This window comes from Ictalurus punctatus, chromosome 1 (genome assembly GCF_001660625.3).
Source record: "Ictalurus punctatus breed USDA103 chromosome 1, Coco_2.0, whole genome shotgun sequence".
Classification (NCBI taxonomy): domain Eukaryota; kingdom Metazoa; phylum Chordata; class Actinopteri; order Siluriformes; family Ictaluridae; genus Ictalurus; species Ictalurus punctatus.
In genome coordinates this window covers 12,602,626-12,622,365 of record NC_030416.2, presented here as the reverse complement: position 1 = coordinate 12,622,365, position 19,740 = coordinate 12,602,626, and the positions used below count along the sequence as shown (strand labels likewise).

Genomic DNA, 19,740 nt, shown 5'->3' with positions numbered 1-19,740 from the left:
GTAGATATTTATTGTCACTAAAATTGTTGTTGGTATACGTTATTTTAATTGTTTGTAATTCAGTTTGTACAGTTTTCAATTCTTCAATATCTCCCATTTCTCCTTTAGTATTCACAAACGCTGCTTGGCAATGCAATATAAAAGTACGTCCCTGTTGCACCTATAATTGATTATTGGTGATTATATATGCTAATAATAATAATAATAATAATAATAATAATAATAGATTATATGCTAGAAGTAATCACAGTTCATAAAAAAATGGAAAATATATCAATTATGAGTGTGTCTTGTAATCTGAAAAACAGATGAAAACTGCTAATTATTCAAATTAAAAGTAAAAGCAGGTTGTAAAAGGATGCACTTCCAGCAACAGCAAGACAAAAACACAGCTAAATACTCTAGACTGATTATAGCAGTTTTAGGCATAGTCTTTATTTTTTCTTTCCCACTTAATGACATTACACACATTTTGCACCAAAGTGATCTCACTTCGAACATTTCTTTAAAACAAACAAACATCAACTATGAGTATTAGGTAACCGTCATTTTTATTAATATCATCCAGGTTGACAGGAAGTGGCTGGGATTATAATATACACCATCTCAGTTGTATATTATAAATGCTACTCATTTAAAAATGGTTTCCATTTTCACAGTAATTTCTGATTTTAGCAGTTCCAGAAAGATCTATTTATCCTACCACTGACATTTTCTTTAGCAGAAAAACAGATTGGTAAATACAGTTTGTGGATTTCTACTTCGGGTTTCAGAAAGTGGACGATAGTTGTTTAGTCTTTAAACAATGCACACAGCCAAATAAAGAACCCACTGAGGAGAACAGAGTGACGGATCCGATCGGTACCAATCACTGCCTGATGACCAACATTTTGTTTCCAACCTGCCTTAAACTGAAACATAATATGAAATGTAAAGACTACATTTCAGCAACTCCAATTGCACAGGACTGATGTTACCCTTACTGATAGAACAACTATAATTATATAAAAATATAATTAAATTATTTTGAATTGGACAATGTACAAGTTTTCTTAGACAAATGTAATATTACAGCTATAAGAGCTGACAACAATTGACACTGAATTAGTCCAGCTTCTTTCTAGGAGAAAATATATATATTTCAAAACACGAGTTTCATTTTGGGCTGTCTCAAAGTCCAGTATATGTGTGGAAAAAACACCATGTATCTAAAGTTTTTAAGAAATACATGTCTTTAGTCTTGAGAACATATTTACACCACTGATCAAATGCACTACTTTCCTTCTTGTGCAGTATTGCATTAAACATACTTTACATCTTTTCCATGCTCTTGCAAAAAAACAAAACAAAACATGCCTCATTTGTTTCTCTTATAGATTTTCTTGGCAAAGTTAAGAAAAACAGCATGGGGAAGGTTTTGAGCGTGCCTCTGGATGAGGTCTTGGAGTCGCAAGTAGCTCTCTTCCTCGTACTGGTGGTATCGGAGAGGCATTTCCAGAGTGTCGTACAGTGCCTTCACTCGCTCTACACTCTCAGCATCACTTCGGCCATAGCAGGCCTGAGAGGGACAGAAAAAGGACAGTGAGGCACTGTTGGAATAAGTATTAAGGACAACGCAGGCTGAAAAGAACAGGCAATTCATAATGTTTTTGATTATATTTAAATCTCTTTGCAATAGCGTAGCAGTTTCAGCTTCTGCATTCACACGTTCAGCTTTGAGACCAAGGGATGCCAGAAGTGATACAGTCCTCTGACGTATAGCAGTGTCAGAACATAATATTTCTATATTTCCTGTTTCAGTGAGGAATGTAAAAAACTGATGAACTGTTGAATTCATTTTAAGCAAGCTTTAGTCACTTTCTCACCTCTAGCTCCACCCTCTGCTCAGGAGTCATCTCACTCAGTGCTGTCACCACAAGCCAGCTGCACTTGTTGTCCTGGATGTCAGTGCCAATCTTGCCTGTTACTGCAGGATCACCATAGCAATCCAAGTAATCATCCTAACAAGAACAACCAAGGCAGAATATGCACATTATGCTATATTATGGACACAAGCAAGTAAATTGCAAATACATTTAGTAAGATTTGTAGATATGAGGCTAATGTACCTGAATCTGAAAGAACTCCCCCATTTCAAGCAAGATGTGTTTAGCATTGTTGTGTTCCACTTCACTGTCAATTCCTGCCTGTGGTGAATGGAAACAATAAATTCAACATGAAACCCATCCAGTCCTACAATGGGACTTCATTACACTGCATGCCAAGGAACTGGTCCAGGATGGAATGATAATTAAAAATATTTCAAATATTCCATTTAAAAAGTATTTAAAACACGTCCTGAAGATTCCATTATGAAACAAGCACTTTCACCTTGTTCCAAATAAACCACTGACAGACAGCTGGGTAACAGCACACATTTGTTTGTGAAAGATTATTCATATTATTATACAGTTCTTCCCACAGATGTTTTACATACACTCACTGTGCCCTTTATTAGGAACAGTTGTAGACCTAATCATTCATGCAATTATCTAATCAGCCAATCGTGTGGCAGCAGTGCAGTGCATAAAATCATGCAGATACAGGCCAGCAGCTTCAGGTAATGTTCACATCAACAATCAGAATGGGGGAAAATAATGTGAGCTCAGTAATTTTGACTGTGGTATGATTGTTGGTACCAGACAGGCTGGTTTGAGTATTTCTATAACTGCTGATCTCCTGGTATTTTCACACACACACACACACACACACACACACACACACACACACACACACAAACACAAACACACAATAGTCTCTAGAGTTTGCTTAGAATGGTGCAATAAAGAAAAAACTTCCAATGAGTGGCAGTTCTGCAGACACAAATGCCTCGGTGATGAGAGAGGTCAACAGAGAATGGCCAGATCTGTTTGAGCTGACAGAATAGCTACAGTAACTCTTTACAATTGTGGTGAGCAGAGAAGCATCTCAGAATGCACAACATGTTGAATCTTCAGGCGGATGGGCTACAACAGCAGAAGACCATGTCATGTTCCACTTCTGTCACCAAGAACAGAAAGCTGATGCTACAGTGGGCACACGGTCAACAAAACTATAAAAATGTAGCCTGGTCTGATGAATCTTGATTTCTGCTGAGGCACACAGAGGTTAGGGTCAGAATTTGGTGCCAACAGCATGAATCCATGGATCCAATCTGCCTTGTGTCAACAGTCCAGGCTGGTGGAGGTTGTGTTATGGTATGGAAACATGAAAACATGTTTTCATGAAAAACATGGAAACGTGGAAACATGAAAACATGTTTTCATGGTACACTTTGGGTCCGTTAATACCAATCAATTATCGCATGAATGCCACAGCATTCTTTAGTATTCTTGTTGACCATGTGCATCCCTTCAAGGCCACAGTTTTCCAAATCGTCTAATGGCTATTTCCAGCATGATAATGCACCGTGTTACAAAGCAAAAGTCTCAATCTGGTTTCATGAACATGACAATGAGTTCAGTGTTCTTCAGTGACCTTCTCAGTCACTGGACCTGGACCAGCAGAACAGCTTTGGGATGAGGCAGAACGGGAGATTTGTATAATGAAAATGCAAATGAAAAATCTGCAGGAATTGCATGATGCAATCATGTCAACATGGACCAGAATCTCATGGGAATTTTTCAAATAATCCATGCCATGTAGAATTGAGCCTGTTTTGAGAGCAAAGGGAGGTGCTACCCATATTAGTTTAGTGTTCCTAATAAAGTGCTCAGAGAGTGGATTTATCCCATGCAGACCAGGCCCAGAATCTAGTCAATATCCCAATGTCCCTTTGTTATCTCTATTCCTCAAATGGGTTAAAAATGTAACTATTATAAGAATCTTATTCCAAAATCTACTGTATTAATTAATGATTCTTGCAAATTTGGGGAACTATTACACTCCTAAATTACATTTACAGCATTTGGTAGAGGCTCACTTACAGAATTGCTTTGAAGTCTCCATCAATAAATACATCCTGATACTAGCATGCATTCTGATACTAGTACTAAGAGCACTATCAGTTTAAAAAACTCTGTTGGTGAGATAATTTAGTAAGAAAAGCACTCATACAACCCAAGAAATTATCATCATTATTATTATTATTTTATATAAAGTGCTAAATGAATCTCAGACTCACCATGTACATGGCTGCAGCCACTGGAAGATAAAAAGAGTAGAATGCAGTCTTGTACTTCACTATGGCTTTATACCTGGCACAAAAACAAATCCATCAAAGTCAAAAGACAGAGCACATGATTGTACATGATGCATATTGACACATTCCATGCTAATTATCAATCTGTAGTGCAAGATACCACATTATTTCTCAGATCTTAATTACATTTTACGTTCTACCAACCATAAACAATATACTATACAGTCTCGCTCTCGTACCTGTCCATGGTAAAACGGTTTAAGTCGATCTTGTTTGGGGGAGCAGTCATCAGATCGAGGGTTTGGCCCAGCTCTGTCTGGAACGATGTCTGCAACAAATAAACTCCAATTAACATGACTAAGGCAAATCTTCAGTGTGTTAATCACTGAGCATTTAGATGTGATTTCATAAATCACATATATAAATATTATCTATGAACTTTGACTTATGGAGGATTTCCACCTCAGTAAAAAGCTCCAACAAATGGACGTAGTAGGGCTGCCTTCTGCAATGCCTACGCAGAAGGCGGTAGATGGACCCTTCCAGCAGAAAAGCATCATTAATAGCATCCAGGCCAATGCCTTCCTGACAGAAGAAAAATTGACATAAATCAGTAATCTAATACTGCACTCTGCATTAAGAGCACTTAGTAACACAATCCCTGAATCACTAAACAGGTAATCTCTTAAAGTTCCATTTTCTCCCTCCTGTTATGCAGCATCAAAGAAAAATACAAAAAATTTTAAAGGGAAATGTGTTTGATGGCATCAGTACAGTTTAAGATGTTTTAAAGGTGCTGTGGTCAATATTCCTCCATTTTAGCCATGTGGTTAGTGTTCAGTGCTCAGCTCTAATCAAATTTCCCCCAGGCCAAAATTAGAAGGGCCTTCATGTCCACATGTGAAGTTATGGCATCAAATATATACAGTCACTGAGCACTTTATTAGGAACACTATACTAATACTGGACAGGGCTTCCCTTTGCTCTCAGCCTCAATTCTTTGTGGCATGGATTCCAGAACATGTTGGAAACATTCCTTTGAGATTCTGGTCCATGTTGACATGATTACATCACGCAATTCCTGCAGATTTTTCAGGTGCACTTTCATGCTGTGAATCTCCAGATAAGATTGGACAGCCCTGCTATAGAATATATTGACAAAGTGTAATCAATATGTGTAACTAATATTTGGATAGGTTTTACTGCACAGGAGGTATGTCTTTTTAGAAGCATAATCTAAAACTATAAAACACTTTTTAATCAAGTTACATTCTAAGTGTGTAAATTGAGTTAGAAGAACCATGTGTTTTGTCTAAAGCAGCTTTACTCTATGGCAATAAATTAGCAAAAAGTGTTTCCAATCAAAGCCCTTTAAGCTTGCAAACCAGTGTCAAAATTACATATAAGTCTTCCAGTACAAAGGGTACAAGGCTGGGACGAAAGCCAGAAAATCATTAAAGTATAAGGGTGAATTATGGGACAAAGTAAAAACACAGTCCTAGTAAACATTTAAGAAAATACAACTGACAACGCATGCGCCACAAATGTAAGGTATCATATAGATATGAATAATTAATTAAGGCAATGGAGAGGTTTGTTTCTAGAAAGAAAAGGTGAATGTCCCACCTAGGAATAATTTTACTGCTTCAGAAAAGTATATAAAGACATGTTTGTGTATGTATGATTCAGACTTTCTGCAGACTGTCTCACTTTATTGTTTCAATAAAGTTTAATGACTTTCTGACATCTACAAAAACTCTGTCTCTTATGTTTTTGTTTTTTTTTGTTAGCCTGGAAAGATCGTTTTCCACATCAACACAAGGCAGCTTGGGTAAATGGATTCATGCTGTTGGTGCCAAATTCTGACCCTACCATGTGTGTGCCTCTGTGTGAAGTTGAGATTCATCAGACCAGGCTACATTTTTCCAGCCTCAACTTTCTGTTTCAGCTAACAAAAGTGGAACCCGACATGGTCTTCTGCTATTGTAGCCCATCCACCTCAAGGTTCAATGCGAGATGCTTTTCTGCTCACCACAATTGTACAGAGTTACTGTAGCCTTTCTGTCTGCTTGAACCAGTCTGGCCATTCTCTGTGGACCTTTCTCATCAACAAGGTGTTTCCATCCGTAGAACTGCCGTTCACAGAGTACTGAATAAACTCTAGACACTGTTGTGCATGAAAATCCCAGGAGGTCAGCAGTTATAGTAATACTCAAACCAGCCCGTCTACCACCAACAATCATGTCACGGTCAAAATGCTGAGATCACATTTTTCCCCTTTCTGATGGTTGATGTGAACATGATGTTACCTGAAGCTGCTGGCCTGTATCTGCATGATTTTAAGCATTGCATTGCTACCACACGATTGACTGATTAGATAATTGCATGAATAATTAGGTGTACAGGTCTTCCTAATAAAGTGCTCAGTGAGTGTATATTCATTATGCTGCAATTATATACTGTATCTGATGTAATTGTTCATTTACTAATATATCATTAACTAGATGGCAAGGTAGTGCAGTGAGTAGGGTTGCCACCTCACAGCTCCAGGGTTCTGTCTGCACAGTGTTTTGCATGCTCTCAGCATGTCTATGTGAGTTTCCTCCTGCCAGAAAAATAACTGTACTGTTCTATGATGTGTTAAATATTGAAGTGCTAAATAACAATACATATAATGCACAGCTGCCAGTTATCATGTACAGTTTGTTTATACAGTTTGTTCATTAAGACTCATTAAGGCTTACCTTCTTATACCAGCATGGCTGACCTCTCCGTGTTAAAGATGCATCCATTATATCATCTGCAACCAAGAAGAATGCTTGCAGCTGAAGAGGGAAAAGAAATAATAGAAAAAATAAAGAAAACCGATATTAGAAATGGACATGTACAGCACAGTTCATCAGCACCAAATGATAACAACTGGGAAATATTGTGTACATTTAGATTTATGGGATTTGGCAGGTGGTCTTGGAGCAAATTACAGGAGTGCTTGATTGTCTAATGGGCAAACATTTTTATGCTAGGAAGGCAAAAAAGGAAAGGACAAGTAAAATATCCAAATAAATCATTTACCAGTTCGATGCACCATCCGACCAACAGGGCACGCTCCACTTCTTCAGGTGGTAGCTTGGAGGGCGGGACCAACTCACGCAGTGAGCCAATCACAGACAAACCACGGTTCCTCTTGCCTCCTGTGGCATTGTACCGCAGTACCTAAAGACCAGAGAGCTCTATAAACATGAAAGTGGCAGAATATTGCCAGACTAAAAGGCGGGCATATGACAATTGCTTACAACTACAGAAAGATTACACATTACACAATATACAAACTTTAGCTTAATGGCCTATTATGATACTGATGTTTTGTCAAAAAGGCTGGTCCTTGGACCTGAACTCTTCTTTCTTCCTGTTGGACTCCTCATTTTTGACTCACTAGCGGAGACTTTTTAAATATATGGTTCTTGCCTTTTCCTCATAAATATGCTGACTGTCTAAAGGCAACAAATTTAAAACCTTAGAGTCTTGAATCACTTTGAAAGTGGGGCATTCATTCTTTTCCATAAGGTCTAGAAATGAAAGCCCTTATACTATATGTAATACTCAATTATCCATAGTTGTGCATGTACAGCTAATGAATCATAATGAATTCTCAATTGATGAACAAATTAATTAAAGTACTCTCATTGGACTGTATACAGGGTGTCCCAAAAGTCTTCATACACAGGGGAAATTAACACTTTTTATGAAAATGTCTTCCAAAATCTTTTCATATTTAGTTTATATTATATCTTTTTTTCAGTTAAGAATGCCTTTGACAAAAGAAGAACGTATTGAAATCATTCTCACGGCAGGATCGGGAAGCTGTCGCAAGGTTGCGATGGACTTTAACAGGAAACATGGCAAGCACATCTCACACATACGACACTGTTGCCAAACTTATTCACAAATTCAACAAGACTGGAAGTATTGCGAAACAACTGAGAAGTCCATGAACATCCAGTGATGAAACAAAACCAACGTGGTGCTGGCAAACATAGTCCCATATGTATGGAGTCTTTTGGGACACCCTGTAGTTTATGGTGACTAATCTCATTCACGTAACGATACCCTCACCACTGAATTTTACTTATCCCGGAGCTTAGTTTTTCAAATTTTCTTGGTGCATGACTGTGGAAGAAAACAATGGACTGACAGTTCAAAATGTCAGAAAATGAGAGGAGGCAAAAGAACAGATCAATCGTTCAAGACCTCGCTCACTATATGAAGAAGTCAGAGGTAGAACGTACCTCTCTGAGCCTGCTGAGAGCATCAGCAAGTACCGGATCTGTGAAATCCTGCTCTGTCAACTCACACAGCAGCTTCTCAAAGTATTTGTCAAAAAACTGTGGATCTGACAAGTGGACAGCTTTAGTGCAGCTACTGTCTCCCTGTAAACAGAGCATGCAGAATGCAGTGAGGTAAGGATTTCTTCAACACATCCATGCCAAACTTGTTGATATCATTAATGAGATGTTCATGAACGTGAATTCTAACTTCATCTTATTTTTAGTGAAAATGATTTACTTAGCTATACATGTAGGCTACTTCTATTGGGACAGCACAGACTAGATCTTCTCTACAAAGCTACAAATTTAATCTCATTTCCTACAGCAAGTTAAGACAAAACCTGACTTGGAGCGAAATTAGCTAAGGAAAAGTATCATTTCCGATACATGAAAATAAATGAATAAATGAATATCTTACCATGTTGTTCTCGTCCTTGTCCGGAGCTAATGACAGTGCCAAAACATTACTCTGCCAGTTGTGAATGCAGTTTTATTTTACCTGCTGAGTGCCATAAGAAAAGACCCGACATCCCACATGTCAAAAGGGCTTTGGGGTATTGTAGTTTTAACTGCTTAGACGCAGGTTTGATACGATTATCTGTACACTTCAAATCCCGGAAGGCTTTGCAATTGCTCTGTCGAGGCTCGTACTCGGAAAGCTTCATATGACGTCGGGGGATCTCATTGGTTAGAGCAATCGGACGAGGCTGGGATTCAGCGCGAGGGACCAATGGGAACCTTGGGTGGGAGGGGCGAATGTCTGCGGCTATAACGCGATCCATCTGATGTTACAAAATGATTCATTTTGATGATTTGAGTGATTTAGTTCAAATGATTCGATTCTTTAGCTCATTGAATCGACCTGAGTGATTTCTTCAGGGGTTTTTTTTTCTTGTAATGTAATGTACTTTTATAGAAGTGTATTATTAATCTTCACAGGCACACCAGTAATCCAGCCCTGATAAATGAAGACTGGCTGTGATTTATTAGAGATAATGTTTACAGCTTCTCTTAATACAGATCATACTGTTCAGATCATTATTTTATTACAATATTCCAGGACAAGCCCTTCTTAGGCTTTGGTACTTATTAAGTGACCATGAGACGATATCGTCTCATGGTCCCTTAATAAGTACTAAGGCCTAAGAAGAGGTATATACCTCTTGTTAAAGGCACTCCCAATTGAGTCTAGTTGACTGAGATTCATTGGTTATAAGCTGAATCTTTGATTGTAAACAGAATATGTAACCAAGTCCTTAGCACCCATATAAACAGATAAAGTGTGATAGCACTACACTCACCATCCACTGAGGAACACCTGTACACCTGCACATTCATACAATTACCCAATCAGCTATGCGGCTATAGGTCAGGAATTTCAGTTAATTGGAGCTGAACTCTAGTAATCATTTAATAAGAGTTATCATTTAATGGAAACGTAAATCATAGCATGACATAATAGTAGTAATAATAGTAATGTATCACACTGCTTTATAGAGAATTCATCTAATTATTTATATGTGTTTAAACAGTGTATACATACACATGTGTTAATTTTGCTTGTGTAATGGCTTCACCGTCATGCATCTTTGGCAGAAAATACTCGAATATTTTGTTAGCATTTCGATGACAAAATGGACAAATTATCAGCATTGAAAACTATTACATATGGATACCTAATTGTAAATTAGTGACATTAATTTGGCATGTTTGCCTCACACCTCCAGGGTTGGGGATTTGATTCCCACCGTGGCCCTGTGTGTGTGGAGTTTGCATGTTCTCCCTGTGCTGCAAGGGTTTCCTCCAAGTACTCTGGTTTCTTCCCTGGTCCAAAGACATGCTGATTGGCATGTCCAAAATGTCCGTAGTGTATGAATGGGTGTGTGAATGTGTATGTGCTTGTGCTCTACGATGGATTGGCACCCCATCCAGGGTGTTCCATGCTCCCTGGGATAGACTCCAGGTTCCTTGCAACCCTGTAGGATAAGCAGTACAGAAAATGGATGGATGGATGGATGGATGGATGGATGGATGGATGGATGGATGGATGGATGGATGGATAGATGTTTTAATAAAATGTTCACAATACTAAAGTTGAGAATTGACTTCCCACGTTCCAAAATTGTATTATTAGATAGCTAAGATGTCACGTCATGGGTCATAAATAAATCTACCCCTGCATTTCTCTATATAGGAAACAAAATGAAAAGCAAAATAAAATCCAAGATTTTAGTAGAAGTCAATGATCCACAAGAGGGCGACATCATAACTAGTGGCCCCTTGCAATATAGCTTTTCCATACATCTGTATATGTAGATCAAGAAACATTTATAAATGGTCAAGAAAAGGGTCACAAATATACTGGACTAGTTTTGTTGGCACAGATTTAGTCTAGGCCTAAAATGACTATCAGCATTCAAGGGAATATATTAATATGGTCAAAATGGTGCAAAATTGGAAAGCAAATGGGCAGTTACAGTCATGAGATTTCCCTCCATTGTTTTGAAAGAAACATTTTACTTAAAACATTCAAGGGTTCTGTGATTGTCCATTATGGGATACCTTTAAATGTGCTATGAAAATAATCTATTTTCCTATCAGAGATGGTTCCAAGGAATCACTTTAGTGCTTAAGGATCCTTAACTATTCAAAAACCATTAAAGTACCTAAATTCTAAAAGTGTACATGTATGTATACATATTCACCCCTTGAACTTTTCCATATTTTAGAGTCATACAACCTGGAATTTGAAATGGAGTTAATTGAGATTTCAACTGTTTCATGTATGCAATAATTTATATTCATGCAATATGACATTTTAAGGTGCAAAATATTTTTAATTGTTTCACAAAGGTTAATTAAACAAAAACAAAACAGAAATTTGTGGGTTTCATAAGTTTTCACCCTCCTGGGACAATACTTGGTAGAAACACCTTTGGCTTGAATTACAGATGCAAGTCTTCTGGGATATATCTTTATTAGCTTTGCACATCTAGATCCTGATATGTTTGCCCATTCTTCTTGTCAAAATGGCTCAGATTTTGTCAGATTGGATGGGGGCTGTTGGTAGAGACCAATGAGGAATAGCAATTTTCAAGTCTTGTCACAGATTCTCAATCAGTTTGAGGTCTGGGCTTTGACTGGGCCATTCTAGCACATATATATTCTTGGTTTGAACCACTCAAGTGTAACTTTGGCAGTATGCTTGGGATCTTTTAATTGGAAATTGAACCTCCACCACAGTCTCAAGTCTCTTGCATGCTAGAACAGATTTTCTTCTGGTCCCTGATGATGAAAAACATGCCACCAACATTATACTACCAACACCATGCTTCAAGGTGGGGATGGTGTTCTTAGGGCAATGAGCAAAATTGGGATTCCACTATATGTAGCATTTTATGCAAAGATCAAAATGTTCAGTTTTGTTGACATGAGACCAGAGAACCTTTTCCCACATTTGCTGAGTCTCCAACACATGATTTCATGTGGCATTTTTTTCAGTAATGGCTTTCTTCTTTCCACGCTTCCATAAAACCCAGCTTTTTGCAGTATCTCGGCTATGGTTGTCCTATGAATAGCTTCTCTCATCTGAACTATATATCTCTCCGGTTCAGTTACCCTGGGTTAATTCTCTCACTGATGATCTCTTTACCCAGTCAATGACTTTTGGTGGACTTCTTTCAAATTTTTCACGATAGATTTATTGGTGCTCTGTCGGATGTTCAAAGTATGGGATTTTTTTAAAATAACCAAACCCTGACTGATACATTTCCAGAGCTTTGTCCCAGATTCCGGAGTCTTCCAGGAACAGGTGTATATATTATATTCGGATCACGTGACATTTTAATTGCACACCAGTGGACACAACGAATTACATGACTTCTGTCTGAATATGTATTCAATCATACCTTCGACATTTTATCTGTAAATAATTTTACAAACTATATTCTTTCTCTAGTCATGTCCAAAGTCAAGAACAGCATGATTTAGTGATATTCTATTCAAGTGCACCTAATCAGTTAATTACATGTATTTGTTTTTAAGCAGGAAGAAGTATTACATCCCTTCCCTGTGTTTCATTTTGTTTTATTGCCTTAGTTTCATAGGGAGACTGGTGGATACCATCAACAGAGCACATAACCAAAGTCATAAATAAAATGTCAAAAAGCCTTAACATTCCACAAAGGGGAAAAAAGATAAATCATTCCGAGAATAACAACATGTTCACTACCAGAACAGTCACACTAACATTTTATGACTGAGTGTGAATCATTTTACAGTAAGAGTTTTATTACGCAACCATGTCATGAAATCATTGCCTTGTTCTTGTAAACTCAATCCATACTACCTGTTATCAGTATTGTTATCAAAATATTATTGATTTACCAGTTACAGTAGATCACTTACCAGCACACTGCAATATAATGTAATTTATTAATGACCAAAGGTTACGGAGCCAGATACAACTCACTAAAGCTACAGGCTCAGTTCTGTAACTTCTCTTAATGGAACACAACAGATGGAAGAATCCTGGGCAGCATTTTCTGATCGACCAAGGAAAGGCTCGACCAAGGAAATATAAGAAGCAAAAGAAGTAATTGTTTGTTAAAATAAAAACAAAGATCATGTTTAAATTTTTATATAGGTTTTATTATTGAAAATATGAGAAGTGTGTCATTTAAAATATAATACAATTATGACTCTAATACAATTAAGTGCAGAACAACTCAAGGAACATGAGATACAAGATAACTGTAATGACTGTTAATTATTCTTCAGTGAAAAGTCTGATGTCGGAGGACCAGCAAAAAAAAAAAAAAAAAAAAAGCTAAAAAAGAGGAAAGGTTGTTCATTTTTATACTGGTTCTAAACAGATTACACAAACAAAAGAAAAACATTTTATAATCTTAGAAAAAAGGCTAAATGGCAAGAAGGTTATACTTGAATTGATTTAATTTAACAAAATTGATAAATAATCCAAATATTAAAACAACAACAGACAATCCACATGCTGAAAGATGACCAGTGATTCTTAAATGAATATGAAAGATAGGAACCTACCTAATTGTTAATTAGTTTGTTGTGTTGCAATATATGTTAGAATCCTGCAAGGATGAATCATAATTAGGACATGCAATGGATGAAAAAGAACTTCTTGTTGTTCACAGAAAGACAGTTATATACTTAATTAGCATTCTATCTCTCCCCTCCTAACAGCTGGGGTGGCGTGAAACACCTGGAAAATGTATGCCAAACATTTTATGAGAACCTTGCCCAGACTGAAACCTGGTAATGATGCTCAGGTAGCAGCAGCATAGACATCCTGGAGCAACACACATCTAAATTTGGCCCATGAGGTGGAGATGCTCCTTATAGAGTGCCATGTCATGATACGTGCTGGGTCTACAGCCCATCTATTGGCCAGGATTATGACATCCACTACCCAGTGAGGCGGCCTCTGTTTAGACATGTGTACCCCCATGTATTTCCACCATGGACTGATAATCGAATGGCCTACCATCCCATCTTAACAATACCATAGGTTAAAAGAGTTGGATGATACGACCTTGGGTAGAAATCCTTAATTCAATAAAGCATTTTCCAGGTTGATGAAATGTTAAGCTCAAATTTACATACTCCACACTAATATATGTGTGAGTGTACAGATACTGTACACCAAATATGTCAATTATGAATAATGAAACTGTACATGAAATTTACATGTACACTTGTTTCGCAATCAGATTTGACTGTACAGTACTGATGAACTGATGAATAAGGCCATTGTGCTGTTCCATTTTCCCCATATCGATCAGATCATCAATAGCCCTTCTATTATTTATTGCAGCATTTATTATACCTACACTCTTGAAAAAAAAAAGGCTATATATTTTAGGATGCAAAGAACCCTTGAGGAACCATTTTTTCTGAACTGCTAAAATGTTTAACATTGATTTCTAAGGGAGTAATTTCAATGCTGACAGAAATATAATATTAGAATGTAATATTAAATGAGATTATTAAAAGGTATTTGTTACATTTGTGTCCCTGCTTCGTGGCAATGTTGGTGGTTTCTGAAATATGAGAAATGGATATTTGATATGTTACAAAATATGTAGATAAAATCTTTATTATTCAATCAAAATCACAGTATTTCAAAGTGAGGTTATCTTTAGTTTGAAAGAAAATGATAAGTGTAAATAACACATTCTGAACTCACCCTAGGGGGTGGAGATGGTTGATTGTTTTGATAGATATGTGGCCTTGACCCTGAATAAACAGACATAAGAGTAAGTGAAAATGAACAATTTTCTACCAGGGTGGAAATAGGAAAATAACCCTATATCCCCCATTTTATTAAAGTCTCACTCGATTTTACCTTGAAGTTTGTCCCCAGTTGGGACCGTGGTCTGCTGATTTACAATCACTGAAAAATATTAGTGCAAACAAAAGTTGTCACTATATTGCAACATGAATTGAATGGAAAACCTCAAGGTTGTTGATTAACTGTAAGAGTGGAACAGGAAATATACAAGAACAACAAAAAAATGCAACATATTGCAAATATTAACATAAAATTGTATAATAAGGATAATGTTGTTCAACTTTGCTATTTTAGATGTGCTTGTGATTATGTGCAAATGTTCTTACTTGGTACAGGTGTTTCTCTCACAGTGTCAGTAGGTTTTCTAAAATATAATTATGAATAGAACAAATATTTGAGATTAACGTAAATACATTATATAGTTATGATATATACTACTCCACAGTCTTAAAATTCCTTTTCTTGACATTCAACATTTGATTAATTCCTTGGAATTCAGGCATTTAAATGTCATTAGTGTATGACCTATGTTTATGTTTGTGTGTTTAGTGATCTGCAGGGTAATTTTGGACTTACTTAAAGTGCTTTACGAGAAAACAAATGAGCACAACCAAAATCACCACGGCAAAAATAACACCCACTGTAATACCCGCTTCTACACCAGGACCGAGCCTAGAGGACACAGCTTACACACATATACACACGTGAACAAATTATATACAAAAAATGTGATAAATGAATGGCAAGCAGACAGCACACAAGTCAAATCATAGACTGTACTTAAATTCAACTTGAACTTTCACTTTGATAATTTAGAAGTCTTTTATGTTTTACACTTAACATTATTTAAGTATTTAATTTTAAAACCAAGTTTAGGACTAGGATTAAGGACTGTGAGTTGACGAGGATGTATACACAGCCTTTATAATTACACAATTCACACTACAATGTAATGATATAAGCACAGTATCTCAAAACAGTGATACATGATTGATTATGTCAAGTACCTTCATTTCTTAGTTATGTTACTATCTGAGGGGTTAATATAATAATATAATAAAAGCACACCTACCTCTCACTGTCACAGATTGAACTGCAGAGGCTCTGATCCCAGTGACATTGTTCCAGCAAGTACAGATATACTCCCCACTATTGCTTCGGCTACTGTTCTCTATGACATACAGGGATGCATTTTTAGCAGGCATGCCTTGCACTGTCCATGTAATAGTGGCAGCGGGCAAAGAATCAGGGACGCAGAGAAGGAGGATATCTGAGCCTTCCTCAAAAGTCTGTGCACCCAGTATCTTCACATCTGGACCATCTGCCACAACATGCAATACAGAGCATACATACGGTTCAGCATAAACTGTTTAAACATACAGAGAGAGAGAGAGAGAGAGAGAGAGAGAGAGAGAGAGAGAGAGAGAGAGAGAGAGAGAGAGAGAGAGAGAGAGAGGAATGCCACAAATAAACCTGTGGTATAAAAAAATAAGAAATCATAAGCCATAAGCCTTAAAATAACAATATATCTCTCTCTCTATCTCTCTCTATCTGTCTATCTATCTATTTATCTATCTATCTATCTGTCTAGCTAGAGAGCTAGAGAGAGAGAGAAAGTACTTTAAAAATTAATAAATATTCATAAATCACAACATTTAAACAGAGTTTACCCAGTACAAGTAGGCTACTCTGCAAGCTACAAGATGTGTGCAAGAAATGTATTCTGTTTTTACAAAAGATACGATTTTGTGTGTGATTAAAATATTTGTATTTTGCAGCACCTGAAAATTCCTGCAGATTTTTTTTCCGGCTACTCTGTTGTCCTCCTTAACCATCTTGCTATTTTTAAAAAAGTACTTAGGGCGCATCTCAATCAGTAGTTTAGTAGTCCCTAGTTTAGTCGTCAGGGCACTGATCAGGGAGTCGGCCATTTTAAGGACTGTCTCAATAGAAAAATCCTTCCAGTGCACTGGAACATTCACTCCCTAAAAAATCCCACAATGCACCGCTACAACCAGTGCGCATCGAAATAATGTCACTTACTGGAAATAATGTCATTTTCTGAAGGATCTCAGCTTGAAACAAAAGGGGGACGAACTCTCAGCCAACTTTGTCTACAAATAGAGTAGCATGTTATCGTTGTTGAAGCTCTCAAATGATTACTTATGTTAATGATTTTAACTTTACTTGATGTTCTATATACGCTTGGTTTGAGTCTAACGACTTTTAAGTGTTTAATGATTTTAAAAATCCACTAGCTAGTCTACGATCTTGCTTGGGGAGAAAGGCAGAAATGCATGTGATTAAGCTAACAAATTTATATGGCATACAGTATAATGTCAGAAAGGTATCGGTCCTGCCTGTTGTTGATAAATCCCAGTGGTGATATTTTTCAACGCGAGTATGTAGTCAAGTCACCGGAAACTGAGTCATCAGTGTCCCCATGTGTAGTGAGCCAGGGTTCTTACCAGTGCCCATCTACTGATTCATGACCTAGGGAGCTAGGGAGCTGATTGAGACGCACACTTAGTTATCCATATTAGCACTACATCAGCCCCTATTTGTAACTAGTTTTACTATTGTTTGTACAAATAGTAACTATTGTTACTATTTGTACAAATTTGTAACCTGAAATATACTAAAAATTTGATTCTATTAGTAACCACTATAAATTATTCAGTAACCACAGTGAAACTAATAGAAAAGACTGTTCTTCTGCTTTAATGCTAATGTGGTGTGATACTTACAGTTAACAGTAATGCTGTAAGTGGCAGTGCTAGAGCTGACAGGGTTGCTGATTGCACACTGGTAATCACCACTGTCTGATCTCTGCACCCGACTGATCACCATTGTTCTGTTGTCATCCAAGAATGTGATGCTGCTGCTAGGAGCTAGAATCTCATATTTCTTCATCCACACTGTAGAACTGATGGTGCCATTTCCGTTACAGGTGAAGTTGACCGTGCTATATTCAATGAGATTGCCCTCAGGCCCGGTGATATCAAAACTAAACACTGGCTCTGAGAAAGCGTGAAAACACAGGCCGAAGGGAGATGACTGATATCAGAATGGTGTTATAGTCATATGTAAGTAATAATTAATCTTTAATTAATCTCTGATTAAAAATGTCATTTTTTGGTTGTTGATCTCCTTGTTTCAGAGCTACTATTATCATACAATTGACTCATTGCTCTGATTTAGGCTATATACATTTTTTCTTCATGCAACAAGTTGAGAAAAGACTCACCAAACACCTGCAGCAAAATATGGTCTTGATTCCCTAAACCACTTTCAAATGTTAAGGTTAAGGTGTACTGTCCAGAGTCAGCCATGGTCAGGTTTTTTAACTCCAGGTCTCCTGAAGTATAGTTCAGATTTACTCTACCATTGTAATCGGGGTGCACTGTGATAGGTCCTGGAAAGTAATACCTGGTCACTTCAATGCCATTGAAGTGCCATCTGATACCTCTTATTTGTTGAGATGAAGGAAAGGTGGAAAAAAGCACACTTGCTCCTACTTCCTTATTGATTGGTCCTGGTGGTAACAGATTCCCCTCTTCACAGGACACTAAGGGAGTAAAATGTAATAAATAATCCTGTTTTTAAATCATTCTCTTTACCAGCAAATGTTAGTGTCAGACAATGAGCAACAACAAAGCTTCGACAATTGTTGCATTACCAGTAAAGGGAAACAACAGGTACATTTTTGTAAAGAGCATGTTTTGAGTAGAATATCAGTTGTCCACAGAGATATGACATGGATATTTCTATACTGTTTTGTACTTATGTATTTTGTATGGTTTAAAAAAAAATCATTCATATAATTCAGTACTTCCATCATCAAACTGAGGTCAGCTAAGGCTGTCATGACATGTAGCACATATAAATGTAACACATGATTTTATCATTAGAGCAAATGTCACATCATCACTCATGTCAAAAAATCCTGAAAAGGCTGGCTTCTAAAGCAAGAAAAACATTCTTTAATTTTTGTGATTATAGAACAAAAAGAAGCATCATTTTAGCTGGTCATCAGCAGTGTGAAAGATAAAACAAGAGAGTATCAAAAAAAAATATCCAACACACTACACATACATGAGTTTTTTCCCCTCCTTTTACACGTGTAATATGTTTTAACTGATATCAAAACAACATATTATTTATTATGATCATGAAATTATTTGCAATGAAACAAATATCACCGTTTTCTGACATTCTTTCTGACAATGTTGTTGTTGTTGTTGTTTTTAATAACAGTGCAGAGAATTACAGATTATGTTCTTACCTGTTAGCAGTGTTATGATCAGAGTAACCACCACAGCTTGCTCCATGATTTCTGGCTTGTCTTACTTCATATAATCTGGTTTCATATTTACATTATAATGCTCTAAGATGTATACAGCACTGGGACAGGATAATTACGCTGCGTACTTCCTTATGCCAAAGTGCCCTTTGGTTTAGGGCTGCTCTCATATGTGTATACAACATATTTGATTGTGTAGATCCCCTTTCCTGTTTATTGCACAGCTTTCTTTTCTCTCTTGGAGAGACAGTCCAAGCTTAGGTCAATGTATTTTTGCAAAATTATTCATATGATGTCCAATAGAAGTCCAGTAAAATAAAATAATAATATTCAATCATTCATTCATCGTAACCACTTAATTGCAGGTCAAGATAGCAGTGTATCCAGAGACTATCCTGACAATACACCCTGAATGGGATACTACAACTATTCACTGACCTATTTTTTGGAGGTGAGAGGAAACCAGAGAAACTGAAGGAAAGCCATGTGGAAATGGGGAGAACATGCACAGAAACACTACACAGCCTGACTTTAGGATTAAACCTGAGATCTTGAAATCATAAACCAACAACATGAAAAAGCTAAGCTACCTTCATTTAACACGAGA

At 37.0% G+C, this 19,740-nt stretch overlaps 2 protein-coding genes across 2 annotated transcripts; both read right to left on the bottom strand.

The window, feature by feature from the left end:
• Positions 1-410: 410 nt before the first annotated feature.
• Positions 411-9,090, bottom strand: fdps (farnesyl diphosphate synthase (farnesyl pyrophosphate synthetase, dimethylallyltranstransferase, geranyltranstransferase)). Its single transcript, XM_017470897.3, has 10 exons — positions 8,924-9,090; positions 8,467-8,607; positions 7,253-7,393; positions 6,925-7,005; positions 4,643-4,765; positions 4,420-4,508; positions 4,163-4,235; positions 2,109-2,186; positions 1,866-2,000; positions 411-1,558 (listed from the first exon to the last, which is right to left on the bottom strand). Exons 1-10 carry the CDS (start codon positions 8,924-8,926, stop codon positions 1,358-1,360), a joined length of 1,065 nt encoding a protein of 354 aa, XP_017326386.1. The 5' UTR covers positions 8,927-9,090; the 3' UTR covers positions 411-1,357.
• Positions 9,091-13,133: 4,043 nt separating this feature from the next.
• On the bottom strand, positions 13,134-19,725 carry LOC108267009 (carcinoembryonic antigen-related cell adhesion molecule 1). Its single transcript, XM_017470887.3, has 11 exons — positions 19,116-19,725; positions 18,078-18,398; positions 17,578-17,850; positions 15,903-16,151; positions 15,407-15,515; positions 15,157-15,194; positions 14,885-14,932; positions 14,726-14,775; positions 14,544-14,579; positions 13,567-13,610; positions 13,134-13,333 (listed from the first exon to the last, which is right to left on the bottom strand). The coding sequence occupies exons 1-10, from the start codon at positions 19,159-19,161 to the stop codon at positions 13,578-13,580; spliced, it is 1,203 nt and encodes a 400-aa protein (XP_017326376.1). The 5' UTR covers positions 19,162-19,725; the 3' UTR covers positions 13,134-13,333; positions 13,567-13,577.
• Positions 19,726-19,740: the final 15 nt, after the last annotated feature.